The sequence below is a fragment of the Medicago sativa genome, chromosome 7 (genome assembly GCF_051527215.1).
Source record: "Medicago sativa cultivar Bolivia chromosome 7, Bolivia_mono, whole genome shotgun sequence".
Lineage (NCBI taxonomy): Eukaryota > Viridiplantae > Streptophyta > Magnoliopsida > Fabales > Fabaceae > Medicago > Medicago sativa.
This window is the reverse complement of record NC_140755.1, coordinates 101,858,542-101,878,361: the sequence shown is the minus strand read 5'-3', so window position 1 is coordinate 101,878,361 and position 19,820 is coordinate 101,858,542. Positions and strand designations below refer to the sequence as shown.

The 19,820-nt window shown below is 35.1% G+C and overlaps 3 protein-coding genes across 3 annotated transcripts; 2 read left to right on the top strand and 1 right to left on the bottom strand.

Annotated features, from left to right (window-relative positions):
* Nucleotides 1-174: 174 nt before the first annotated feature.
* Nucleotides 175-5,897, bottom strand: LOC146911401 (T-complex protein 1 subunit beta-like). Its single transcript, XM_085724597.1, has 7 exons — nt 5,771-5,897; nt 4,698-5,179; nt 4,440-4,555; nt 3,501-3,577; nt 2,780-3,265; nt 1,213-1,528; nt 175-651 (listed from the first exon to the last, which is right to left on the bottom strand). Exons 2-7 carry the CDS (start codon nt 5,137-5,139, stop codon nt 505-507), a joined length of 1,584 nt encoding a protein of 527 aa, XP_085580723.1. The 5' UTR covers nt 5,140-5,179; nt 5,771-5,897; the 3' UTR covers nt 175-504.
* An 891-nt stretch (nt 5,898-6,788) lies between these two features.
* LOC146911400 (RNA pseudouridine synthase 6, chloroplastic-like) lies at nt 6,789-11,810 on the top strand. The gene is made up of 8 exons (XM_085724855.1): nt 6,789-7,125; nt 7,227-7,481; nt 7,585-7,666; nt 8,245-8,360; nt 8,443-8,497; nt 8,722-8,833; nt 9,629-9,798; nt 10,907-11,810. The coding sequence occupies exons 1-8, from the start codon at nt 6,839-6,841 to the stop codon at nt 11,180-11,182; spliced, it is 1,353 nt and encodes a 450-aa protein (XP_085580981.1). The 5' UTR covers nt 6,789-6,838; the 3' UTR covers nt 11,183-11,810.
* Nucleotides 11,811-15,559: 3,749 nt separating this feature from the next.
* On the top strand, nt 15,560-18,882 carry AXR4 (alpha/beta-Hydrolases superfamily protein). The gene is made up of 2 exons (XM_085724338.1): nt 15,560-16,969; nt 18,272-18,882. The coding sequence occupies exons 1-2, from the start codon at nt 15,734-15,736 to the stop codon at nt 18,512-18,514; spliced, it is 1,479 nt and encodes a 492-aa protein (XP_085580464.1). The 5' UTR covers nt 15,560-15,733; the 3' UTR covers nt 18,515-18,882.
* The last annotated feature ends 938 nt before the right edge of the window (nt 18,883-19,820 follow it).

Below are 19,820 nucleotides of genomic sequence, written 5' to 3'. Positions count from 1 at the left end.
ACCGTAAATATTTTCTTTACATGTGCATCTAATAAAATAAATGTGTATAGATATTTCGAAAACAAACTTAAAAAAGGGGCATAATAAAGCGGTTTAAGTGAATGCATGTATAAAAAAGTTTTACCCCGTAAACAAATTAAATCCTTCTAAAAAAAATGGTGACAGCACATCATATGATATTTTAAAAAGCTTACACTAACGTTCAAACAATATATCAAAACTAAACACCTAGTACAACCGTTATAGACTCAGATAGTAAGATTCCAATTCGCAGCTAGACTAATACACGCATTAAAGACATAATCAAAATTCCAATTGGTGAAACTGGAAATGCACATAACATTAATCAAAATTTAAACAAGCACATAAAAAGTTCAATTGTGACCACTTGATTTAAACTCTTAAGAGCACCAATTCTATGATGATTCTTTTGGTTGCTGACCCACATTGCAAATTTTTGGAAGTCGGGAATTCGCCATCTGAAGTTGGATGATCACTAGATTTTTACATTCTGTCTTCTCTCCTCCTTGGAGCACAAGTTATGATATCATCAACTCTAAGGATCATCTCAGCTGCCTCTGTTGCAGATAGCAATACAGCCTGCTTGACTTTGAATGCTTCACAAATCCCCCGTTCAACCATGTCTCCAACCTACCAGAAGTACACACCGGTCGAAGTATATTAAACAAACAGAAAATGTAATGGAAGCAAGTTGAGCTAGCAGCCTACATGATACTTTTTTAAAATACAACATAAACTTGGTAAAATCACTGTTACATGTACTCATTACTCGGTTAATAAATTGTACACTGATACACACTCAAGCACTCCGTAAAATTTGGCTGTCATGAGGGAAGAACCAAGTCACTTGAGTACTCCACCAAGCAAATCATACTATTCAATGCGGGATTTAGGCTCCGCATGATACCAAAGTCCCTATCATACACATCCTAATTCCACCATGTTCACTAGGGAGTCAATCTAATTTAGAAATGACTACATGAAACAAAATACAAACTTATGCTGCAAATTTCAATTAAACATTTCATGTTGTATGTTGAAGTCACTGTGATATGACCAGACCAGAGTGAATGCAGTGATCAGAACAGAACTTCTACCAAGAAAAAGATATTGGGATGATATATTAAGATGCAGCGTTTCAAAATTATGTACACTCTAATAAATCCACACAATTATCTGTATTGTACTTACAGAACCAGAGATGACATCAATTCCAGCAGTACATCCCTCGTTCTGGTGCTCAGCGCGGAGCTGAGAAATCAACTCAGCACTGTCCAAACCAGCATTATCGGCAATGGTTGTTGGTATAGCCAAGAGAGCCCGAGAAAATGCCTCCATTGCAAGAGACTTTTTTCCTGGAGTTTTCCTTGCCAATGCATCAATTTCCTTTGCCATTACCATTTCAGGCCACCCACCTCCAAGCAACACCCTGCTGTCATTGACAGTCTGAGATAGCACACACAAGGCATCATGCAATGACCTCTCGGCTTCATCAAGAACATGGTGGCTGCCACAAAAACAGACGTCAAGGCGGAAAGTGCAACTAAAAATAAAAACTGCCAATCAAATTTGTTAAAAAAACAGCCTTCTACTGATACATATAAGGAAGTCCATACATGTACTGCTCAAAGGCACTGACTGAAGCATAATAAATGGTAAGGAGTGGGGCAATATAAATATATGGCCATAAACTAAGTTTGCATGAAAGCAATTAATATCCAACATTTCAGCAGTCCAGTTAAATCATTGGACTAAATAATTACTCCCTCCATCTCAAAATACATGTCCAATTTTTGCAATGTGCACTATTCACTTAACTTACATTGACCATATTTTTTAACTAATGTATAAATACAAATATTAGCATGTAAGATGCTGTTTGATTCGTCTCGACAAATATTTTCAAAATATTGAATTTTTATAATTTTTTACTTTAGATAATTAAAGATATTAATGCTCAAAATTGTGCATTGGCATATGTGAAGTGGTTGACTTGGACATGTATTTTGAAACGGAGGGAGTATTAGCTGCAATTTATTAAATATAAAATATTTTAAACAAACAAATAGTGAAATAATACAAACAAATACTGCTAGAATAAGAAAACCTTAAGGCTTTGTTTGGAGGGGAGGGGAGGGTTTTGGAAAAAGGAAAGAGCAAGTGGAAAAAATATAAGACATTGGGAGGGGAGGACTTTGGGGGATAATTTTTTATTCATAATACAAAATCCCTCTCATTTGGGGGAACTCAAAAATTGAATTGGAGGAGGATTCTGGGGGGTTTATATGAATTTTTTAAATTCAATCTAAAAAATTGGGAAAGATTTATCCATTTCTTTATATTTCTCACCACCACCCCCCACCCCAAAAAAAAAAAAAAAAACCTCCCCTCCAAACAAAGCCTCTGCGAGTTCAGAGAATGATAAATTAATGCATATGATTACCAATTTTAAAAATAATATAACATAGATTAAATTTTAAGAATTCATATAAACCCTCCTCCAATACAATTTTTTAGTTCCCCCAAATGAGGAGGGTTTAGTGTTATGAAGAAAAGTTAACCCCTAAAGCCCTCCCCTCCCATTTTCCTCTATTTTTTCCACTTGCTCATTCCTTTTTTCCCAAGTCATCCCCTCCAAACTCGCAAACAAAGCCTAAAAGAAAAATGATCTGAAGTAATATGGTATCAAGATTATAATCCCTGAATATGTAAAAGAACATCAGAAAGGAATTTGTGATAACAAAAGAAGAAAAAGTACCTAGCACCTCTCAAAACTATTGTGCATGCCTGCCCCATTGCAACACCAGAAAACTTAATCAATTTATCCTCACCAATCATAATCTCTTCAATAAGTTCGCACTGTCCAAGCTTAACAGACTCAGGGTTGTCGAAGGTTGACGCGATTTCACCACCAGTTACCAGAGCCAAACGCTCAATGCCATCAAAATCAGCATGTTCAATAGCCAGTATTCCCGCATCAGCAAAGAGCTCCTCTGGAAAATTGTAAATCAACTGTCTGTTGACAAAACAGTTGATGCCATGGCCTATGATCTTGTTCACCTTTTCTTTCATTTTCTCCTTCTCGGCTCCTTCAATCTCAGCAACTTTAGCCATAGAGTCAACACGAACACGAGCTCCGTATATCTTCACCTTGTCTGTGTCCATGGCAGTGTTTGCAACCAGTATCTTTGCATTCTCTATGCGTTTGGGTTGTCCGAGACCAATTTTCTTGTCAAGAATAAATCTAAACCAAAATATAATCCAATTCAGAAACAGAGATATTATTTTTTACCAGGACTAATGCAAATAGTTCATTATATAGATAGTGGTGAAGTTGGAGATCATTTGAGTTTATTCAAGTTACTTGAAGGCTGCCTATGCAACTCAATACAAAAGAAAAACCCCAGGATTTAAAAAAAGATAGAATAGAATCATTTGATACTCAAACTAAAAAATGTGGAACTTCTCAGCGATATTACCCTTCATCTAAAAATGAGTCTATCAGTGATCCTCCAGGCTTCTTTATAATCTGGACAGATTCTAAATTTGTGCTTCCCTGTAATTTAAAAAAGGAAATTAAAATATGAAAATGCATATAGTTAATTTCATAATAATAGAGATCACTATGGGGAAAAAAAATTCCTGATGCATGGCTAGGCAGCTAGCACAGAAGTAAAAAAAAAATGAATAACTGTATAGAATGAAAACCAGAACATTGTGTACTTATAAACCATTAGGGAGAAAAGGCAAAATCATCCCCACAAATGAAATACTGCTATAACCTGCCAAAAATATAACCTAGTTGAACCCATTATTTCAGTGAATACTTTTTATGGAGCATTCAAGGCTCGAACAAGCTATCATGAAATTATATTAGAGAACTCAAAAAACTGTTTTTTAAGGATTGGAAAGAAATTGAAAGGTTATACTCACATCATAAGAATGGATTATAAACTGCAGGATCATATAAAACATTGTAACCAAACTTCTAAATAAAATAAAATTTTAAGTATTTACTTGCCAAGCATGCAGAAAAGTATATAGATCAAATTTGTAACTAATTTTTGGGCCTGAATGGATCGACTTAATTTATAGCTTATGAAAATAGCTTATGAAAATAAATAAGCTTTTATGTTAATTCGTAAGGTCTCACTAAAGAATTCGTAAGTTCTCACTAAAGAAAATTGTATCTTCATATGCTGTTTTTTCATAAACTACCTCGACAAGCTTATGGATAAATAATACATAAAATCTTATTTATTTGCATGAGCTCAAAAGTAAGCCAATCCAAACGGGCCCTTTATAGATTAAAGTTTTTCCACAGTTGGACCAATGGAGAAAACATGGCAACGATGAATACACTATTAGCTAAATCGCCAAAAACGGAAATCTGTATTAGTAGGGTAGTGACTGTTCACCTTTAATCTCATCACAGCATCTACAGCTAATTTTGCAAAATGCTCCTTGTCTTGTGAGAGAATTTTGGAGCTCAAAGTAGTCCTTGCAATGTTCATCAGGTCTGACCTGAATTTCTCTGCAAAACCCAGTAAGTTCATGCATAAGATACGACAAAAGAATGCTTTAATATCTAACAATGCTGTAAACAAAATGATAATAACAATTCTAATGTAAAACCTAATCCCAAAGGAAACATGCAAAAGGGAAAGTAAGCATACCAGCATCTCCTTTGTTGTCCACGACCTTCTCTACCAAAGCACTGCGAGCACACTCGGCTGCCATTCGGAAACCTGCTATTATAGTCATGGGATGAATTTTAGCTGCAACGAGTTTTTCTGCTTCCCTTAAAAGTTCGCCCGCCAATACAACAACAGAGGTAGTTCCATCGCCAACTTCATCATCTTGAACTTTAGAAATGTCGACGAGGACTTTAGCAGCTGGGTTATCAATGTGAAGGGACTTCAAGATTGTAGCACCGTCATTAGTGACAGTAACTTCACGGCCTCTACCCGTTGACTGCAAAATTTTATCCATTCCCTTTGGGCCTAAGGTAGTCTTAACCAAGTCAGCAATAGCCATGGCCCCAACAAAAGATGACATTCTTGCTCGCTCTCCTTTCTCTTCACTGGCTTCATCTTTAAAAATATTACCAATCGTCATTGCTTTGTGGGAACTCACTCGCTCAAATGTAATCAATCACCTGCACAGATAAATACAATACACCACATCACATAATCAATCAATCACAAAAGGAGGTATCATGTATGTTCCAACAGTTCCATTTAAACACAGCAACATAAGGAGGTTATAAAATGTTGTTTTGATAAATGAATTAAATAATCATGTTATTCGTCAATCTGAAACATAAAAATATAAGGCTAAACTAAACCACCAGTTGTTTTGTAGGTTAAACAAACAGTTTAAAAGAAGTAAGTAAATCTATTAAGCGTAGAGAAGAGTTGTACTAAATAACTAACACGCAGTTCAGTATTTGTTGTAAAAAATAAAAAAAAAAATAGGTCTAAGTATTGGTTGATTAATCTAAATCGTGGTAAGAAAAACAAAACAGGGAAAAGAAAGCATGCGGATTTGAGTTATTCGATGGCGTTAGAGTTTGGTTAAAAAGTATTGCAGCATACAAAAAGAAAAACAATAATGGATTTGTTTGTGCAGGCATAGTTGAGAAATGAGATTGGGTAGTGAAAAAGTTGATGCGATGCGATGCAGAGTCGAAATGAAGATACGAAATGCGTAGAGAAGAGTAAAATGAAGGATGAAACAAAAGACGCACCGTAGAGAGAGAAAGAGTGATCGATCGCGTTTCCGAAGAGAAGGGTGTAGGGTTTACTGAGAGAGAGAGCGCCAGAGTTTGGCTGGCTAGGTTGAGAAAGAGTACAACCCTCAAACGATACCGTTTTGAGGAACCTTCATTTGGAACGGAACTCTGTTACTTAAATTAATTAAATAAATAAATACAAGGAGATCTGTATGTGTATTTACAACATGTTTTTTTCTTTTTTTAGGGAATAGTATATTTACAAAATGTTAGATCTCGTTTTAAAAATTGTAAAAGAAAATATTGAGAAAAATATTATACATGTTTGTTTGTTTTTTTTGAAGAAATTATACATGTTTGTTAACTAAAGTAAATAAACAATACTTAATTTAGTGATTTGAAAAATTAGTTGGGTTGGGTCATTCTTATAGTTGGGTTGGGTCATTCTTATTTTTGAAAAATTAGTTGGGGTCATTCTTATAGTTGGGTTGGGTCATTCAAAAATTAGTTGGGTTGGGTCATTCTTATATTTTTGAAAAATTAATTGGGCTTATATTTTTGAAAAATTAGTTGGGTTGTGTCATTCTTATTTTGGTGGTGACCGGGATTTGAACCCTAGACCTTGCATATTTTATGCATTGTTCAAACCAACTGAGCTAAGCTCGCGATGACTAAATCATTTGATAAAGACTATTATTAATATCATTGATTGTCTTGTTCCAAAAAAAAAAATCATTGATTGTAAAAAAAGACTATTATTATTATTTACCAAATTATTTATTGACTAAAAATTCACCCATTTAAATGAATAAGTTAAAAATCGGGACTCGAACTTGACCATTACACATCGCAACATCCATGTCAATTAGCGCTAATTTCTTAAAACTAACTATATTATGTTTTATAAAAAAAAATCCGTATTATCTATTAATAATCTATCTATTTATTATTATTATTTTTTTAAGAAATCTATCTATTAATAATAAACTAGTTTTTATTTTTTTTTATTTTTAAACAGATACAAAATAAAGAAAAAAATTCAAAATTCAAAACCCAGCTGAACGCGAAGGAGTAAAAGATAAGATGGATTCGGTGGCGGTGGCGCCAATCTTGTTCCCCGGCAGCTGCCGTAACCTTGGTGTTCCCATATCACTTAATAAACACCTCAACAAGCATGAATTTGGTTGGTGTTGTCGCAATTCAAACAACAGTAACGCCGTTGGTGAAGCAGTAAGCTACCCGAACCCAAAGTATGATCGATTGCTTCCATGTCCTTCACACAAATTTCCACCGAGAATAGAACACTTGGTTGTTTCACAAGGAGGACCTGTTTTACAATACATCTGTAAAGCTTTGGATCTTCCTCATTTGTAAGTGCCAAATTCCTAGCTAGAATTTTATTCTTCCACTCATAATCAATTTTTATCACTGCAGAACCAACCACACACTAACTAAGTCTTATTTTGTGAAGGTTTGTTGCAGATCTCATTCAATTTGGAGCTGTGTATTTCGCTCTTGTTTCTCCGGAGCCTCCTCCAACCGCCACTGCAGAGAAAATTAAAATTTTCAAACAAGCAACTGAACCATTGGTTCTGCAAAAAAGAGTCTCCCTCAAAGGAAAAACTATACAAGAAGCTCAAAAAACTTTCCGTGTAACTGATGTGAATCAGTTTGTTGAACCAGGAACTTATTTGCGAGTGCACGTGCACCCCAAGCGTTATCCTAGGTAGATTAAAATGTTAGTTGGACTTGGAAATTGGAATTGCATTTTTTGTTATTATAGAGTCATGATGATATGATAATGTTTGACATTCTTAATCTATTTGTAGGTGCTATGAGATTGACTGGAGATCAAGGATCGTAGCTGTGGAGGAATCATATGTAGTTTTGGATAAACCTGCTGGCACTTCAGTATGTAATCAATCCTACTCTATGAACTCAGTAAAAAGTTATTAAACCCTGTATAGTAGGATTCTTACAGAATTGTTATTAAATTTTGGATTGTAGACAACAGTGCTAAGTCCTGTAATTTTTGTATCCCGTCGCAATTTCCACATTGAGTGAAAATTGTTATCTGAAGGGTTGTTGCTGTGTCCAACATTATTGTTTCTATTTTTTCTGAGTAGGTGATATTTATAATGTGTATTTCGAATCCCAATACCAGGTTCCTCCATCCTTTGATAGGCGTTGAGGTCAAGTCCTTATCAAGCAATAATGGTTTTGTAAAACACTGTTAAGTAAAGATATATCAATCTCAAGAATGATTGTTTGTAGGGTTGATGCTCAGCAGGTGGAGAATTTTTTTGAGCAGCGTCTATGAAGTATGCTTGCTAGTTTTGAATGAGACACGGCGTTAGATTTCTAATTTGAAGTGTGATTAATTTAATATTCTGTATGACTTATGATGAAGTTTATTGATATGTCTACATTATTAATTAGTTTATTGCCTAAATTTTCCGTGCATTGTATTCTTTTCTATATTTGGTTAGGTAGGGGAAACTATCGGCAACATTGAAGAAAGCTGTGTTACCTTTGCAACTCGTGCCTTGGGATTGACAACCCCTTTGATAACTACCCATCAAATTGATAACTGCACGGAAGGCTGGTAATGTCTCAATGTTAAACTAATTAGTGCTGCTTGTCATTCTGCCTATGGTATATAGTCTAATACTGTTATTTATGTGTAGCGTAGTATTGGCTAGGAATAAAGAGTATTGCTCCGTCTTTCATTGCAAAATCCGGGTAACTCTAATGTCATTTCATAGCTTATACAGTTATACTAGAATAATCTTGTACTGTTCTACTTATAAAATCACATGCACAAGGCATGAGCTGTTTGATCTTAGTCGTTAGACTGGGCTTTATCCTTTGAAAGACTTCATTTTTCTCTAAGTAAATGTGTAAATTAATTTTAACAGATACATATTATGTTCATATATTATTGAACACTTAATTATTTTTTTCAGGAGAAAAAAGTGAAGAAGATTTATCTTGCTCTTGCAGCTTCTCCTTTACCAATTGGAATCATTAAGCACTATATGCGTCCTACTAACACGGCTCCTCGACTTATTTCTGAAGGTAACTACACAAATTGGAATGCTTTGCAAAGATTGCTCGATAGCCTTGAAATGAAATAGTGAAGTACTAATAAGTGCACTTTCGATGATTATGTATTATAAGCAGCTTCTAGGGAGGAGCAACTCCATGGTTCATGGTATTAGTGGCTCAGAAGTATTATATATATAGTGAGCTCTTGCCTTGTACCGAGAGTTGGGCTTTGGCCCAATCCTCTCCTTTCCCTTACTCAGAATTCTGTTAGAGACAGTTGGAGACAGCGTATACAGCTGCCATTATAATTAGAGTTAATTGTATCTAGCTATGCTGTAAATACACCAATGTACTCTCATTCTATCATAATGAAAATATACTAGATTCTGAATCTCATATTCTTTCTCTCTCCTTTACTTTCCATGCATCTCAGTTTCTTACAATATGCTTGACTTGTGGTTGTGACATTAGCTTTACCTTTGTCTGATACTCAATATTCCACTTCTTGAAAAGAATAAAAGGAATAAAAGAAAAGAGTTACAATAGAATACAAATCAGCTATTAGCCAAATCTATTAGCCAAATCATATGATTTAGTTAGGCGCATTAGCCAAGATGGAAATTAGCTACCTAATCAACTTATAACATTTTGATCTTCTTTGATTGAATAAAATTTGAATAGGTGTTCGCCAAATCTATTGTACTACAACAACATGATTTGTCAATGGGCAACTGCATTTCCATTGTAAAGTTAAACTTTAAAACATTTGTTTGCTCTGCAGAGTTGCTAAAAGGATTCCTGATAAGTGTTGTATATTGAGTGCAGATTGTATCAAGGGATGGCATATTTGTCAACTTGAGGTCGTGGAATGCAGAAAAATTCCCTGGCCAGCTATTGTTGTTCAAGATGAATATTGTGTTGAAAATTGTGGGTGGCCCTCTCAAGATTATGCGTACGAGTGTAAAATCAACCTTCTTACTGGTCGAACTCATCAGGTCTGTCAGCTGTCCTTTTATGTACTGTTTGAATTTTATTTTCTTGTTGATTTTTAACGCATTACAATAAATTTGAATGATCAATTAAAAAATAATGAAAACATAATTGATTGATAATTCTTATCTTCGGGTGAACTGAAAAGTTATTTATTGCATACTTTGTTTTCTGTCTTTTCATGTCACATGCCTTCATGAGCAGTAACCTGTTTATCAGCTGCCTTTGCTAGTGAAGCAGTCAGTCAGCTGCTACAAATCACCGTTGTACTGACAAACTCTACTGTTCTGGCAATTGTTGGATCTAATATTGAGCTATATTTGTGTTAATTGTCAAGTTGTGCTTCAATTTTAAAACATCTCCCCCCTCCATTCGTTTTCTGGAAGTTTATATCTTCTGTGGTATTTTTATTGAAAAATAGGTATGAATTATTCTCTATTTTTGCGTAGTGAAAATGCCGAGAATATTTATCCCACAAATTTCAAAACTTTATACACTCTAGTGGCATTCTTCACCAAACGTCTTGTGTCTATACCCCTCAGCAATATGGGGTATTCGAACACACAAATCAACATCTCTCTGAAACCACGTAGGCTCTTCTCCTTCATGGTAATGCTCCATCTCGTTCTTGGGTCATGTTGTCCTAAGAGCGTGCTATCTTATAAATCACATTCTCTCCTTTTTCCTTGGCGGCAAAGTCCCTCACTTGGTCCTTTTTTCTAATACCCTTTTACGCCCATGCCTGAACATCAGAAGCGTTGTCCGGGTGGTCCACTAACGGGTGGCCGAATGGATTTTGGATAGGCTTTGATACCGTGTTGAAAGAGCGAAAAGAAGAGAGACATATAGTGAAACTGTGTGTTTGAACTATACAACATTTACATGACATATATAGGAGATACTATATAGGCTAAAGGCAATAAATACAAAAATAAGTACAAGAGATACTCGCCCTATTTACATGATATGATAAGCTTATACAATAAATACAGATCATAATATATTTACAACAGTTTCATGGGTTAAATAGTGAATGAACAAAGAAAATCTCCTTATTTCTTTTATCTGATTATCTTTAGCCCTATTGACATAGTGACTTAAATTTTAATGCAGATTCGAGCTCAATTTGCTGCTTGTAAGGCACCAATAATTGGTGATACTATGTATATGCCTGCTGCAATTGCAGAGATGATTAATCCTGGACTCAATCCATTTGGAAAATACAATAAAGATTTCAGTAGTGAGAGTGAAAAAGAAACGGCTGTAATAAATTGGATTGCACAACACGGAAAAGATCCTAGTGTTGCAATTGGCCTTCAAGCCTGTCAAATTTCATGGGACGATGATGAATACATTTACAGAGCTAGTTTGCCTTGGTGGAGGTGTTAAAATGCTGGAATTGGTTTCGAGTTGAGGATATGCCAGATGTGCTGTTGGACTAAATTTTGTAAAATTTCAAATTCAAACTACACTCTTGAATAATACTAACAAGTAACAAAACTGCAAACAAGTCCTTCAGTTAAACTTATCTAATGTGTTGTGGCCTTTTGAGAATGTGCATGCGACATTTGCCACTTTGGCGTCATGCTTGTGATCAATGAACACTGCAATGGTAATGTTGAGGGTATTTTTACAGTAATCCTTTAACACTATGGACTCCCCAGGTACATGCTCTTCATTTTCCTCTTATAAGCAATCTGCTATTGATATGTTGTACTATTGTATCTATACTTGATCTTGATCTATTAGAGTATAGAATAAATCCTTCAATTTGTGTCAAAGCTTCAAGAAATCTGACAAATGGACATGAATTTCTTCTACTGTATCATATTTACCATAATTCTCACCTCATTGTTGCACCTTAGACATTTGTTCTTCTAGCATGTCTTCAATTCCACCAGATTTTTCATGTAACTAAACCCAAAGAATTCATATATGAATGTAATGAAATTCCTATATCCAACCATGACAGTTGGTGTAATAGGTCCACACATATCTGTGTGTGTTAGCTGCCACAGATCATGACACTTTGTTGATCCTTCATTCCAATTATTTTTTTTTTGACAATGAACTTGCTTTTAACTCAACAGGTGTGTTTGATTTGCTAAAAATATAAGGGATGGACAACTGTTATTGTCCCTTGTTTAATTTAGAAACTGGTTATAGGACTAGACAAAACAAGGGACAAGCGACCGGACAAAAACTAGAAGTTTCAAAATTAGGTTGGCAATGCAAAGGGAGATACTGTTACTTTCATTTATCACTATAATACGTTTGAAAACACGTACATGTTTGGCAATTGGAACTCCATCTTTTTTTACATTTTGTGGGTAACCCTCTGTTCTGGTGATTCCTGACCCCAGCTCATGCAGTCCTTGATATTAACATAATGATTGATGGCAACAAAATCCAATCCATTCTTTAGTTTCTCCTTGTCATTGCTAGAAAATCCGGGCAATATATTTCCTAGAGTTTTCCGTATAACTGGAGGGCATTCACCTAATATGATTGAGTCCATGATCCTGCTTTGGATTATAGTTAATCATTAAATACATACCCAGAGATGAGCTTGTTAGCTTTGTGCCTAAGTCGATCAAAAACATAAAATGGTCATTTGTTGAAGAAAAGGTTACCAGTTTAGGGTGAATTATATCCTCTTTTCCGTGGCCAACTTGTCTAGCATTGAAAGGTTACGAGTGCATGACAATGCCAATTTTACCATCTTGCTCGGTCTGCATATATCGTTCATCACAGTTTGAAAGTGTTTCCAATTGATTCTTTCATTTTAAGGTGAGATCCCTTTCTCACCCTTATCATTAACACTTGTGAAGAAGCTTGTCTTAGTAGAATAAATATATACGGCAGCTACATGTGATAGGATTGCATTGTGGGCAACCACATATGCCTCTTTCTCCGAATCTCCTTTACTGCAATTTCCAGATGGTTTAGAGCAACGACATGGTGGATACAGTCTTCTGCGGTAGCTGTATGAGGCCAGATAATCTGGCTCATCGAAGTTTGTCCAATACTTCACCTTTTCATCAAATCAAATGATTTAAAAACAAAGGTCTGCGATATATACAAAATATTCCCCGCTCATGAAGTGTATTGAAAAATACTAGCTCAGGTCTTCCAAGTAAATAATGACATAGTATATGTACAATTGCATTTCATTTAGGAATTGCACCAAAGAAACACCATAAAAATTTAAATGGTTTAGAGGAGCACTTAAGTGATTATACATACACGTATGTCTAAAAATACTCCAATTAAAGGATATCAGGAAGAGAAAATGGCAATTAACTAGTTGTTTACTGTGGCTCTGGACTTAGATATGTCTTCAAGTTCTTAAGGTAAATCTAAAATGCGATATTGCCACAAATGGTTGAATTTCTGCAAGTTGTCCAAATTCATCATGGAATTGAAACGCGTCACTAAGTGCACGGTTAATTATGTTTGATATTTTAATTGCTGATCATAAACACAAATCAAGTGTTTGCCCCTACCGATAAAAGTCAAGAGTTACATATTGATGCTCTTTTATGTCCTACTTTCGTAAGTGCTCTCACTGCTCCAAGATGACTTTAAGGTGTCCGATAAAATGCATTTGCAATCATACATTACACACCCAAAAGTGCTACGATATGAGGTGTCTGATACAATGAAATTAATTATTCCATTCGTATTGACTCATTTGTGTATGTTTAGTATTACAATGAGTTTGGTTACACCGATTTTTTTTAGGACAACCTCCCCCAAGTTATGGCTAAATACAACAAACCTCCCCTCTATTTTCAAAATCATCATACACCTCCCTTCCGTTACATTTTGTTAACTCTCCATTAGAATTTAGAAATCAGAATAATTAGGTCATGTGACCTTTGCGTTTCCTCTCTCTCAAAACCGCCCAAAATTATGAGATTCCACTACCGATCATCCTCCTTCTCTCCATGGTGGTTCATCTTCACCCTCACTTGTATCTCTGATCTGGCCCGGCCCTGTGGGGGTGCAAACAGTTCAACAGAGCTGGGCCTCCCCCAACAATGGGCCTCAATTTTTTTTTAATACCCACTAGTACTACTGCCCTCCATTTTTTTTAATACCCCAGCCATTTTCTGCCCTCTTGTTTTAGCCTTTTAGGTCTATTAGAATTAGGTCATCTTGCTTTTGGTGTTAAGTGGGGGTTCCTCATGTATACGGTAGTCATTTTCACCTTTGGGTGTACCGTATATATACGCCACCTTGTATTTATCTTTTAAAAAATATAAATAGAACATTGCTCTTTAAAAAAAAACGTTTTGATTTTATCACTGACCTCTTTTCATTCCCAGAGTCGAGCCTCCGAATTCTTAGGGACGGTCCTGTCTCTGATCATCCTCCTTCATCACTCACTACTAACCACTGTTTCTGTGCATTCTCTCTATCGCTGTCGTCGCTCTCAACGGTAATTGTGGCATCGTTATTTCTGATTTTTGGTGTGTTGTTTTCGTTCACCGTTATTTTTTTCACGCTCTCCATGTTTTTTTCGCTCTCACTCTATCTGGTGTAAAAATTCAATCACAAGCACCAAATCAAGAAATTTATAATTCTATAGATTTTAGTCTCTTACCTCTTGATGCCGATAGTGATAACCTTTTCTTTCAAGTCATTAAGAGGTGTTTCCATTTGGTTGATTAAATTTAAAGCTGAAGCTTAAGTTGCTGAGTGAATTATTTGCTCAAATTTCATGTACTGTCACGTGAATTTTCCAGACCTTCAATGTTTAAAAAAATGAGAATTATTTTCTTGCAAAAAACAAGAGAATTACGCATGGTTTTTTTATATAAAAAAAAAAGTTAACGGACAATTTAACAGTATTAACCAAGAAGGGAGGCGTTTGTCTATTTGTTGAAAACTTGAGGGAAGTTAATGTTCATTTTAAAACTAGAGGGAGTGTTAGGGCCATTTTAATAAACCTTAGGGACCAAGAAGGGAGGCGTTTGTCTATTTGTTGAAAACTTGAGGGAAGTTAATGTTCATTTTAAAACTAGAGGGAGTGTTAGGGCCATTTTAATAAACCTTAGGGGAGGTGAGTGCAATTCCCTCTTTTTTTTTAAGTAATGATAACTGCGCAACTATTTTATGACAACTTTTGAACAACTTTTATTAATAATGCTTTTAGAACTAAATTGAGTTAAACCATGGATTAAATTAAGTTAAACAATCATGACAAAAGAATAATATTGAGTTAAACAATGCTTTTATAACTAAAGAGTGCACTTAAACATTTATTAATAAAATTAAAATAGAAATGTTCTTTTGAAAAATGATATATATTCAACATTTTTAATATTTAAAAGTTGTTATTTTTAAGGAAATGCTAAACTTCCCGAATAAATGTAAAGCTAGATATTCACGATGAAACTGGCTTGTTGCAACAAAAAAAAAAAAAAATCAACACCACAACCTCATGTGTTTCACTAATACCAAACTTTACACCAATACACATCAAATACATACGCATTCGTGATTTTTCAAGAGCCAATTATTCGCATCATATAGCAGTGCTGTTGTTTTTAATGTAAATTTGTACATTTTGTTTTTTTAACTAACAAATATACCCTCTGGTCATTATTATAAGCAAAAATTCAAATTTCAGATTCATTCAATTAAGTTTTTGTTAGCAGCAGATCTAAACAAATTTAGTTTTTAAGCTTAAGTTTTAATGGATTAAATTGGGTTATGCAATGCTGTGTCTAAAGTGGAAAGAAAGAGACTGCACTTGACACTGTCCCCCATGCCATGACATGATGCTGTCCCCTTCTTTCTAATTCTTTGATCCAGATTCCATAGCTTTTTTACTAAATTTCAAATCTTTGAAATGAAATGAAACTGAAACTGAAACTGCTTTGAAAAACCTCCTAATCTCAGAGTCAGAGGTTTTAATCACACTCTCATCTCATGGCGATCATAACAGAAGAACAAGAACCAGATCAACAACAACAAAAGCATAAACAAAAACAACAACCACCACCTAAACAACACTCCAACAAAACCAAATCCAAAACCCAAAAACCAAAAACAACACAACTACCTCAACAAACCAACCCGTTATCTTTCTGGTTCTACTTCACTCTTTCAGTCTCACTCATCACCCTTTTCTTCCTCTTCACTTCTTCATCCCTTTCTTCTTCCTCACCACAACAATGGTTCCTCACTTTACCCACCACTCTCCGTCAACACTACTCCAATGGCCGCACAATCAAAGTCCAAATTCACCCCAACCAACAACCCATCCACCTCTTCACCTTCCAGCTGGACCCCACCATTCCCAATCCTACAGAAACTGTTCTCATTCTTCATGGTCAAGCTCTCAGTTCATATTCTTATCGCAATCTCATTCAATCTCTTAGCACACAAGGTGTTCGTGTTATTGCCATCGACCTTCCGGGAAGCGGATTTTCAGATAAATCAGTAGAAGTTTCAGTTGAGGGGTTGGATGGGATCTTTGGGAGGTTTAGTTATGTTTATAGTGAGATTCAAGAAAAGGGTTTTTTTTGGGCTTTTGATCAAATTGTTGAAACTGGACAAATTCCTTATGAGGAAGTTCTAGCTAGAATGTCAAAGAGGAAAGTGAATAAACCTATTGATTTAGGTCCTGTAGAGATTGGAAAAGTTTTGGGAGAGGTTATTGCTACATTAGGATTAGCTCCTGTTCATTTGGTTTTGCATGATTCGGCTTTAGGGTTTACTGCAAATTGGGTTTCTGAGAATTCAAATTTGGTTTCAAGTTTGACACTTGTTGATACGCCCGTGCCACCTTCAAATTCGGGTGCTTTTCCTATTTGGGTTTTGGATGTTCCTTTGATTAGAGAGGTAGTTTTAGGGTTTCCTTATGTTTTTGCAAAAGTGGTGAATTTTTACTGTTCTAAGAGAATTGGTGGTTTGGATGCTGATGCACATAGAGTGCTGTTGAAGTCTGGGGATGGAAGGAAAGCGGTTGTGGCTATTGGCAAGAATTTGAATTCTAGCTTTGATTTAGCTGAATGGGATGGTTCTGATGGATTGAAAGATATGCCAATGCAACTGATCTGGTCTAGTGATTGGTCTGAAGAATGGAGCCGCGAAGGGAATCGGGTTGCTGGTGCTCTTCCTCGGGCAAAGTTTGTTACTCATTCTGGAGGCCGTTGGGCTCAGGTGTGCACAAAGTTTATTATTGCTTGTTTAATCTTACTTGTGTGTGATTTATTTTTATTTTTTAGTTGTGTAGAATTGTTTAATTGGATTGAAATGAATACTGGATTTATTTATTTAGTTTCAGTACTAGATTCTGAGATAATTTTGACTATGTTACATTTGTCTAAACTTTCTTGAAGATTCTAGCCTGTTCTTAATTCGACCATTACATAGATTAAATTACACCATAGTGCCTGTCATGCATTATTTATAGAGATAAACTATTTCGAAATCTCTCATAATTCATGGTCTGATTTCTAACTTCAATATTATTTAAGCTTACATTACCAAGTAGAAAAGGCTTTGATAGTTGTTGTTAAGCTGCCGTGCCATCAAATATCAATGTTGACTTTTCATCATTCCTTACACCCATTAAAGAAACACATTTGTTGTTGTTTGTTTCGTTTTTTGCACAATTATTTTATGTAGGTTTTTCCTAATATGAGACAGAATGAACCTCATGCTCCAACTTAAAACTAGTTTAGTGAAGGAGGAACCCTTTTCTATTGTTACAACTTTGCACATTCAAACCTCTTCCATTTATGTACGCATATGCTGGTTTGACGTTCTGGAGTCGTTCTGTATTACAAATTGCTTTTTAGAGATTTGCCTGACATTAGCTCATCATTAGTTTTCTCTTATACTTTGGGATGTTTTCATGGAATTTGTAAATGGCGTACAAAAACATACAATACAAATTTGTTTGCTGTATGTTACAACAAAGAACTAGGAAAGTCTTTATAGAATTGGCTAAATAACTTGTAGCACTTGATTTTTACTTTCAGCCTTGGTGAATCTCAGTATACCATCTACAATGGTCTTTTAGTGATGAGTTAATTAGAGCACAATTGATCATGTTACTCTCATCTCATGTAGTAATTAGTAAATAGCAATATTAGATACAGAATGAAAGGATTTTTGAAGAACTGTATTCAATGATTTCCCATTAGTTGATTCATTGATAAATTCAAGGAGTAATGATCTTGGTTCCTTTGGGGAGAGAAGAGAAGATGTTCAAATATGATATTTGAGGTAGAGAGAACTATGTCATTGTGCTAATTAACTTTCATTCTTGTTTGCTTAAATATTTCTACCAATGAAAGCAAAGAAACCTTGCTCTTGCCTCCTGATTTTTTTTCATATCCCATTCGGCTATTCGCCTACTCCTGATGGATCTGAATCGTTTATTTGTGTATATATTAAAAAAAAAAAAAAAGTTTAATTTAGTGACATTGATATAATTTTCTGTTTGCTGTGTCTTAGGAGGATGTCGCAGTTGAGATAGCTGAAAAAATTTCTCAGTTTGTCTTGTCGCTACCAAAAACTGTCAGAAAAGTTGAGCAAGAGCCCCCTATCCCAGACCACATACAGAAGATGTTTGATGAAGCAAAAAGTGATGATGGTCATGATCATGGTCACGGACATGATCGCCTTGGTGAAGCTCACGTCCATGAAGCTGGTTATATGGATGCATATGGGCTTGGTCATGGACCAAATGATTGGTGAAAGTGATCACTGAATATTACTGGCTAATAATCATGCTAGTAGACATCACTCTCAACTAAAGCCGACGTGTTGTATGTTATTTATTTTATCTGTTTTACTTTTTTCAAAATCTTTGAAGGGTGATGAGAAGATTATGACCGTGTAACAATTATGCACAGTGCGACTCTTGCTCCAACTGAAAAACTGGTTTTTGTGTTTGGATTTAGGAACAGGTTTTTTAAGGGGCTTGTCGAGATGAAATGTACTTGAAATATCTTAATTATTTAGATGGCTGAGTAATGTTTGATGTACTAATCAAATCTCATAGCAAAAATACGAGAATATATAGTGTGATTGTCTAATTCTATGCTGTAACTTTTAAAATTGAACATCTTGGTGTGATTTTGAGATACAATTTTTTTTTACAGAATTACAGTTTAGACTAAAGAGATGTAACATGCAGATACAAAAGGTCTTACTATTAAGGATTTGCTGTTAAAATTTTTGGAACCCAAAACATGAGTCTTAATTGAACCAAAAAAGAATATATTTGAAAGAAGGAATAAAACAAGAAGTTAAAATCAAGTAGTCCTTCATCCTTTCTCTTCCTAGTTTTTTCCTCCTATATGTATTCTGAATTTAATCTCTTTTCCCTATTTAATGAGAATCGAACGCAACTTGCTCCTGATTTCTATCTGAGATTAGGTAATAGAGGTTGAAAATAATCAATTTTTTCAATCCTTGGTCGGATATAATTTTTTTGCAAAGCATCAACTGGGATTGGGTCTAGATGATGGAGTTAGCCTCTCACAACTTGGTGTACAAATGTTTGAATGCCAATTGACAAGTTGCAGAGGTGGTCATATTAAATGGTCAATAATGTCTTATGCATGCATGTATTTAAGTTGGCATATTCAGTCATTCAAGTCGGGCTATCTGTTGCCATTTTTGAAGAAATAATTGTTTTTCAGTTTTTTTTTTCGACAGAAAATTGTTTTTCAGTTGTGTTTTACTTTTCTTGCTTTTGCTTCTACATTTGAACAACGTGTTAACACAGGTAATGAACTTTTTGGTTCCTGCTTGTATCAGTTTTTGGTTCTTACACAAGTAATGAACTAAATATACTTTTCTTTGGTCTTTTGTTGTTTTTGACGGTCTTTTTTTTTTTGCCCCCCCCCCCCCCCCCCCCCCCCCCCCCCCCTTTTAGTTTTCATCTTTTCTAAAAACTCAAGTAACTTGAATTTTTAATTTTTTTCATACCAGCCGCACAACACTTTTTTCTTCTTCTTCTTCTCTTTAAGTAATTCCTAACCTTTTTCATTTAATG

Bases quoted from the DNA above. Each gene is read 5' to 3' on its own strand.
- AXR4 (XM_085724338.1), top strand. From the start codon at position 15,734: ATGGCGATCATAACAGAAGAACAAGAACCAGATCAACAACAACAAAAG. The intron at 16,970-18,271 runs GTGTGCACAAAG...GCTGTGTCTTAG, and splicing joins CTGGAGGCCGTTGGGCTCAG to GAGGATGTCGCAGTTGAGAT.
- LOC146911401 (XM_085724597.1), bottom strand. From the start codon at position 5,139: ATGACGATTGGTAATATTTTTAAAGATGAAGCCAGTGAAGAGAAAGGA. The intron at 4,556-4,697 runs GTATGCTTACTT...TGGGTTTTGCAG, and splicing joins GGACAACAAAGGAGATGCTG to AGAAATTCAGGTCAGACCTG. The intron at 1,529-2,779 runs GTACTTTTTCTT...TTTTTGTGGCAG, and splicing joins ATAGTTTTGAGAGGTGCTAG to CCACCATGTTCTTGATGAAG.
- LOC146911400 (XM_085724855.1), top strand. From the start codon at position 6,839: ATGGATTCGGTGGCGGTGGCGCCAATCTTGTTCCCCGGCAGCTGCCGT. The intron at 7,482-7,584 runs GTAGATTAAAAT...ATCTATTTGTAG, and splicing joins CACCCCAAGCGTTATCCTAG to GTGCTATGAGATTGACTGGA. The intron at 7,667-8,244 runs GTATGTAATCAA...ATATTTGGTTAG, and splicing joins ATAAACCTGCTGGCACTTCA to GTAGGGGAAACTATCGGCAA.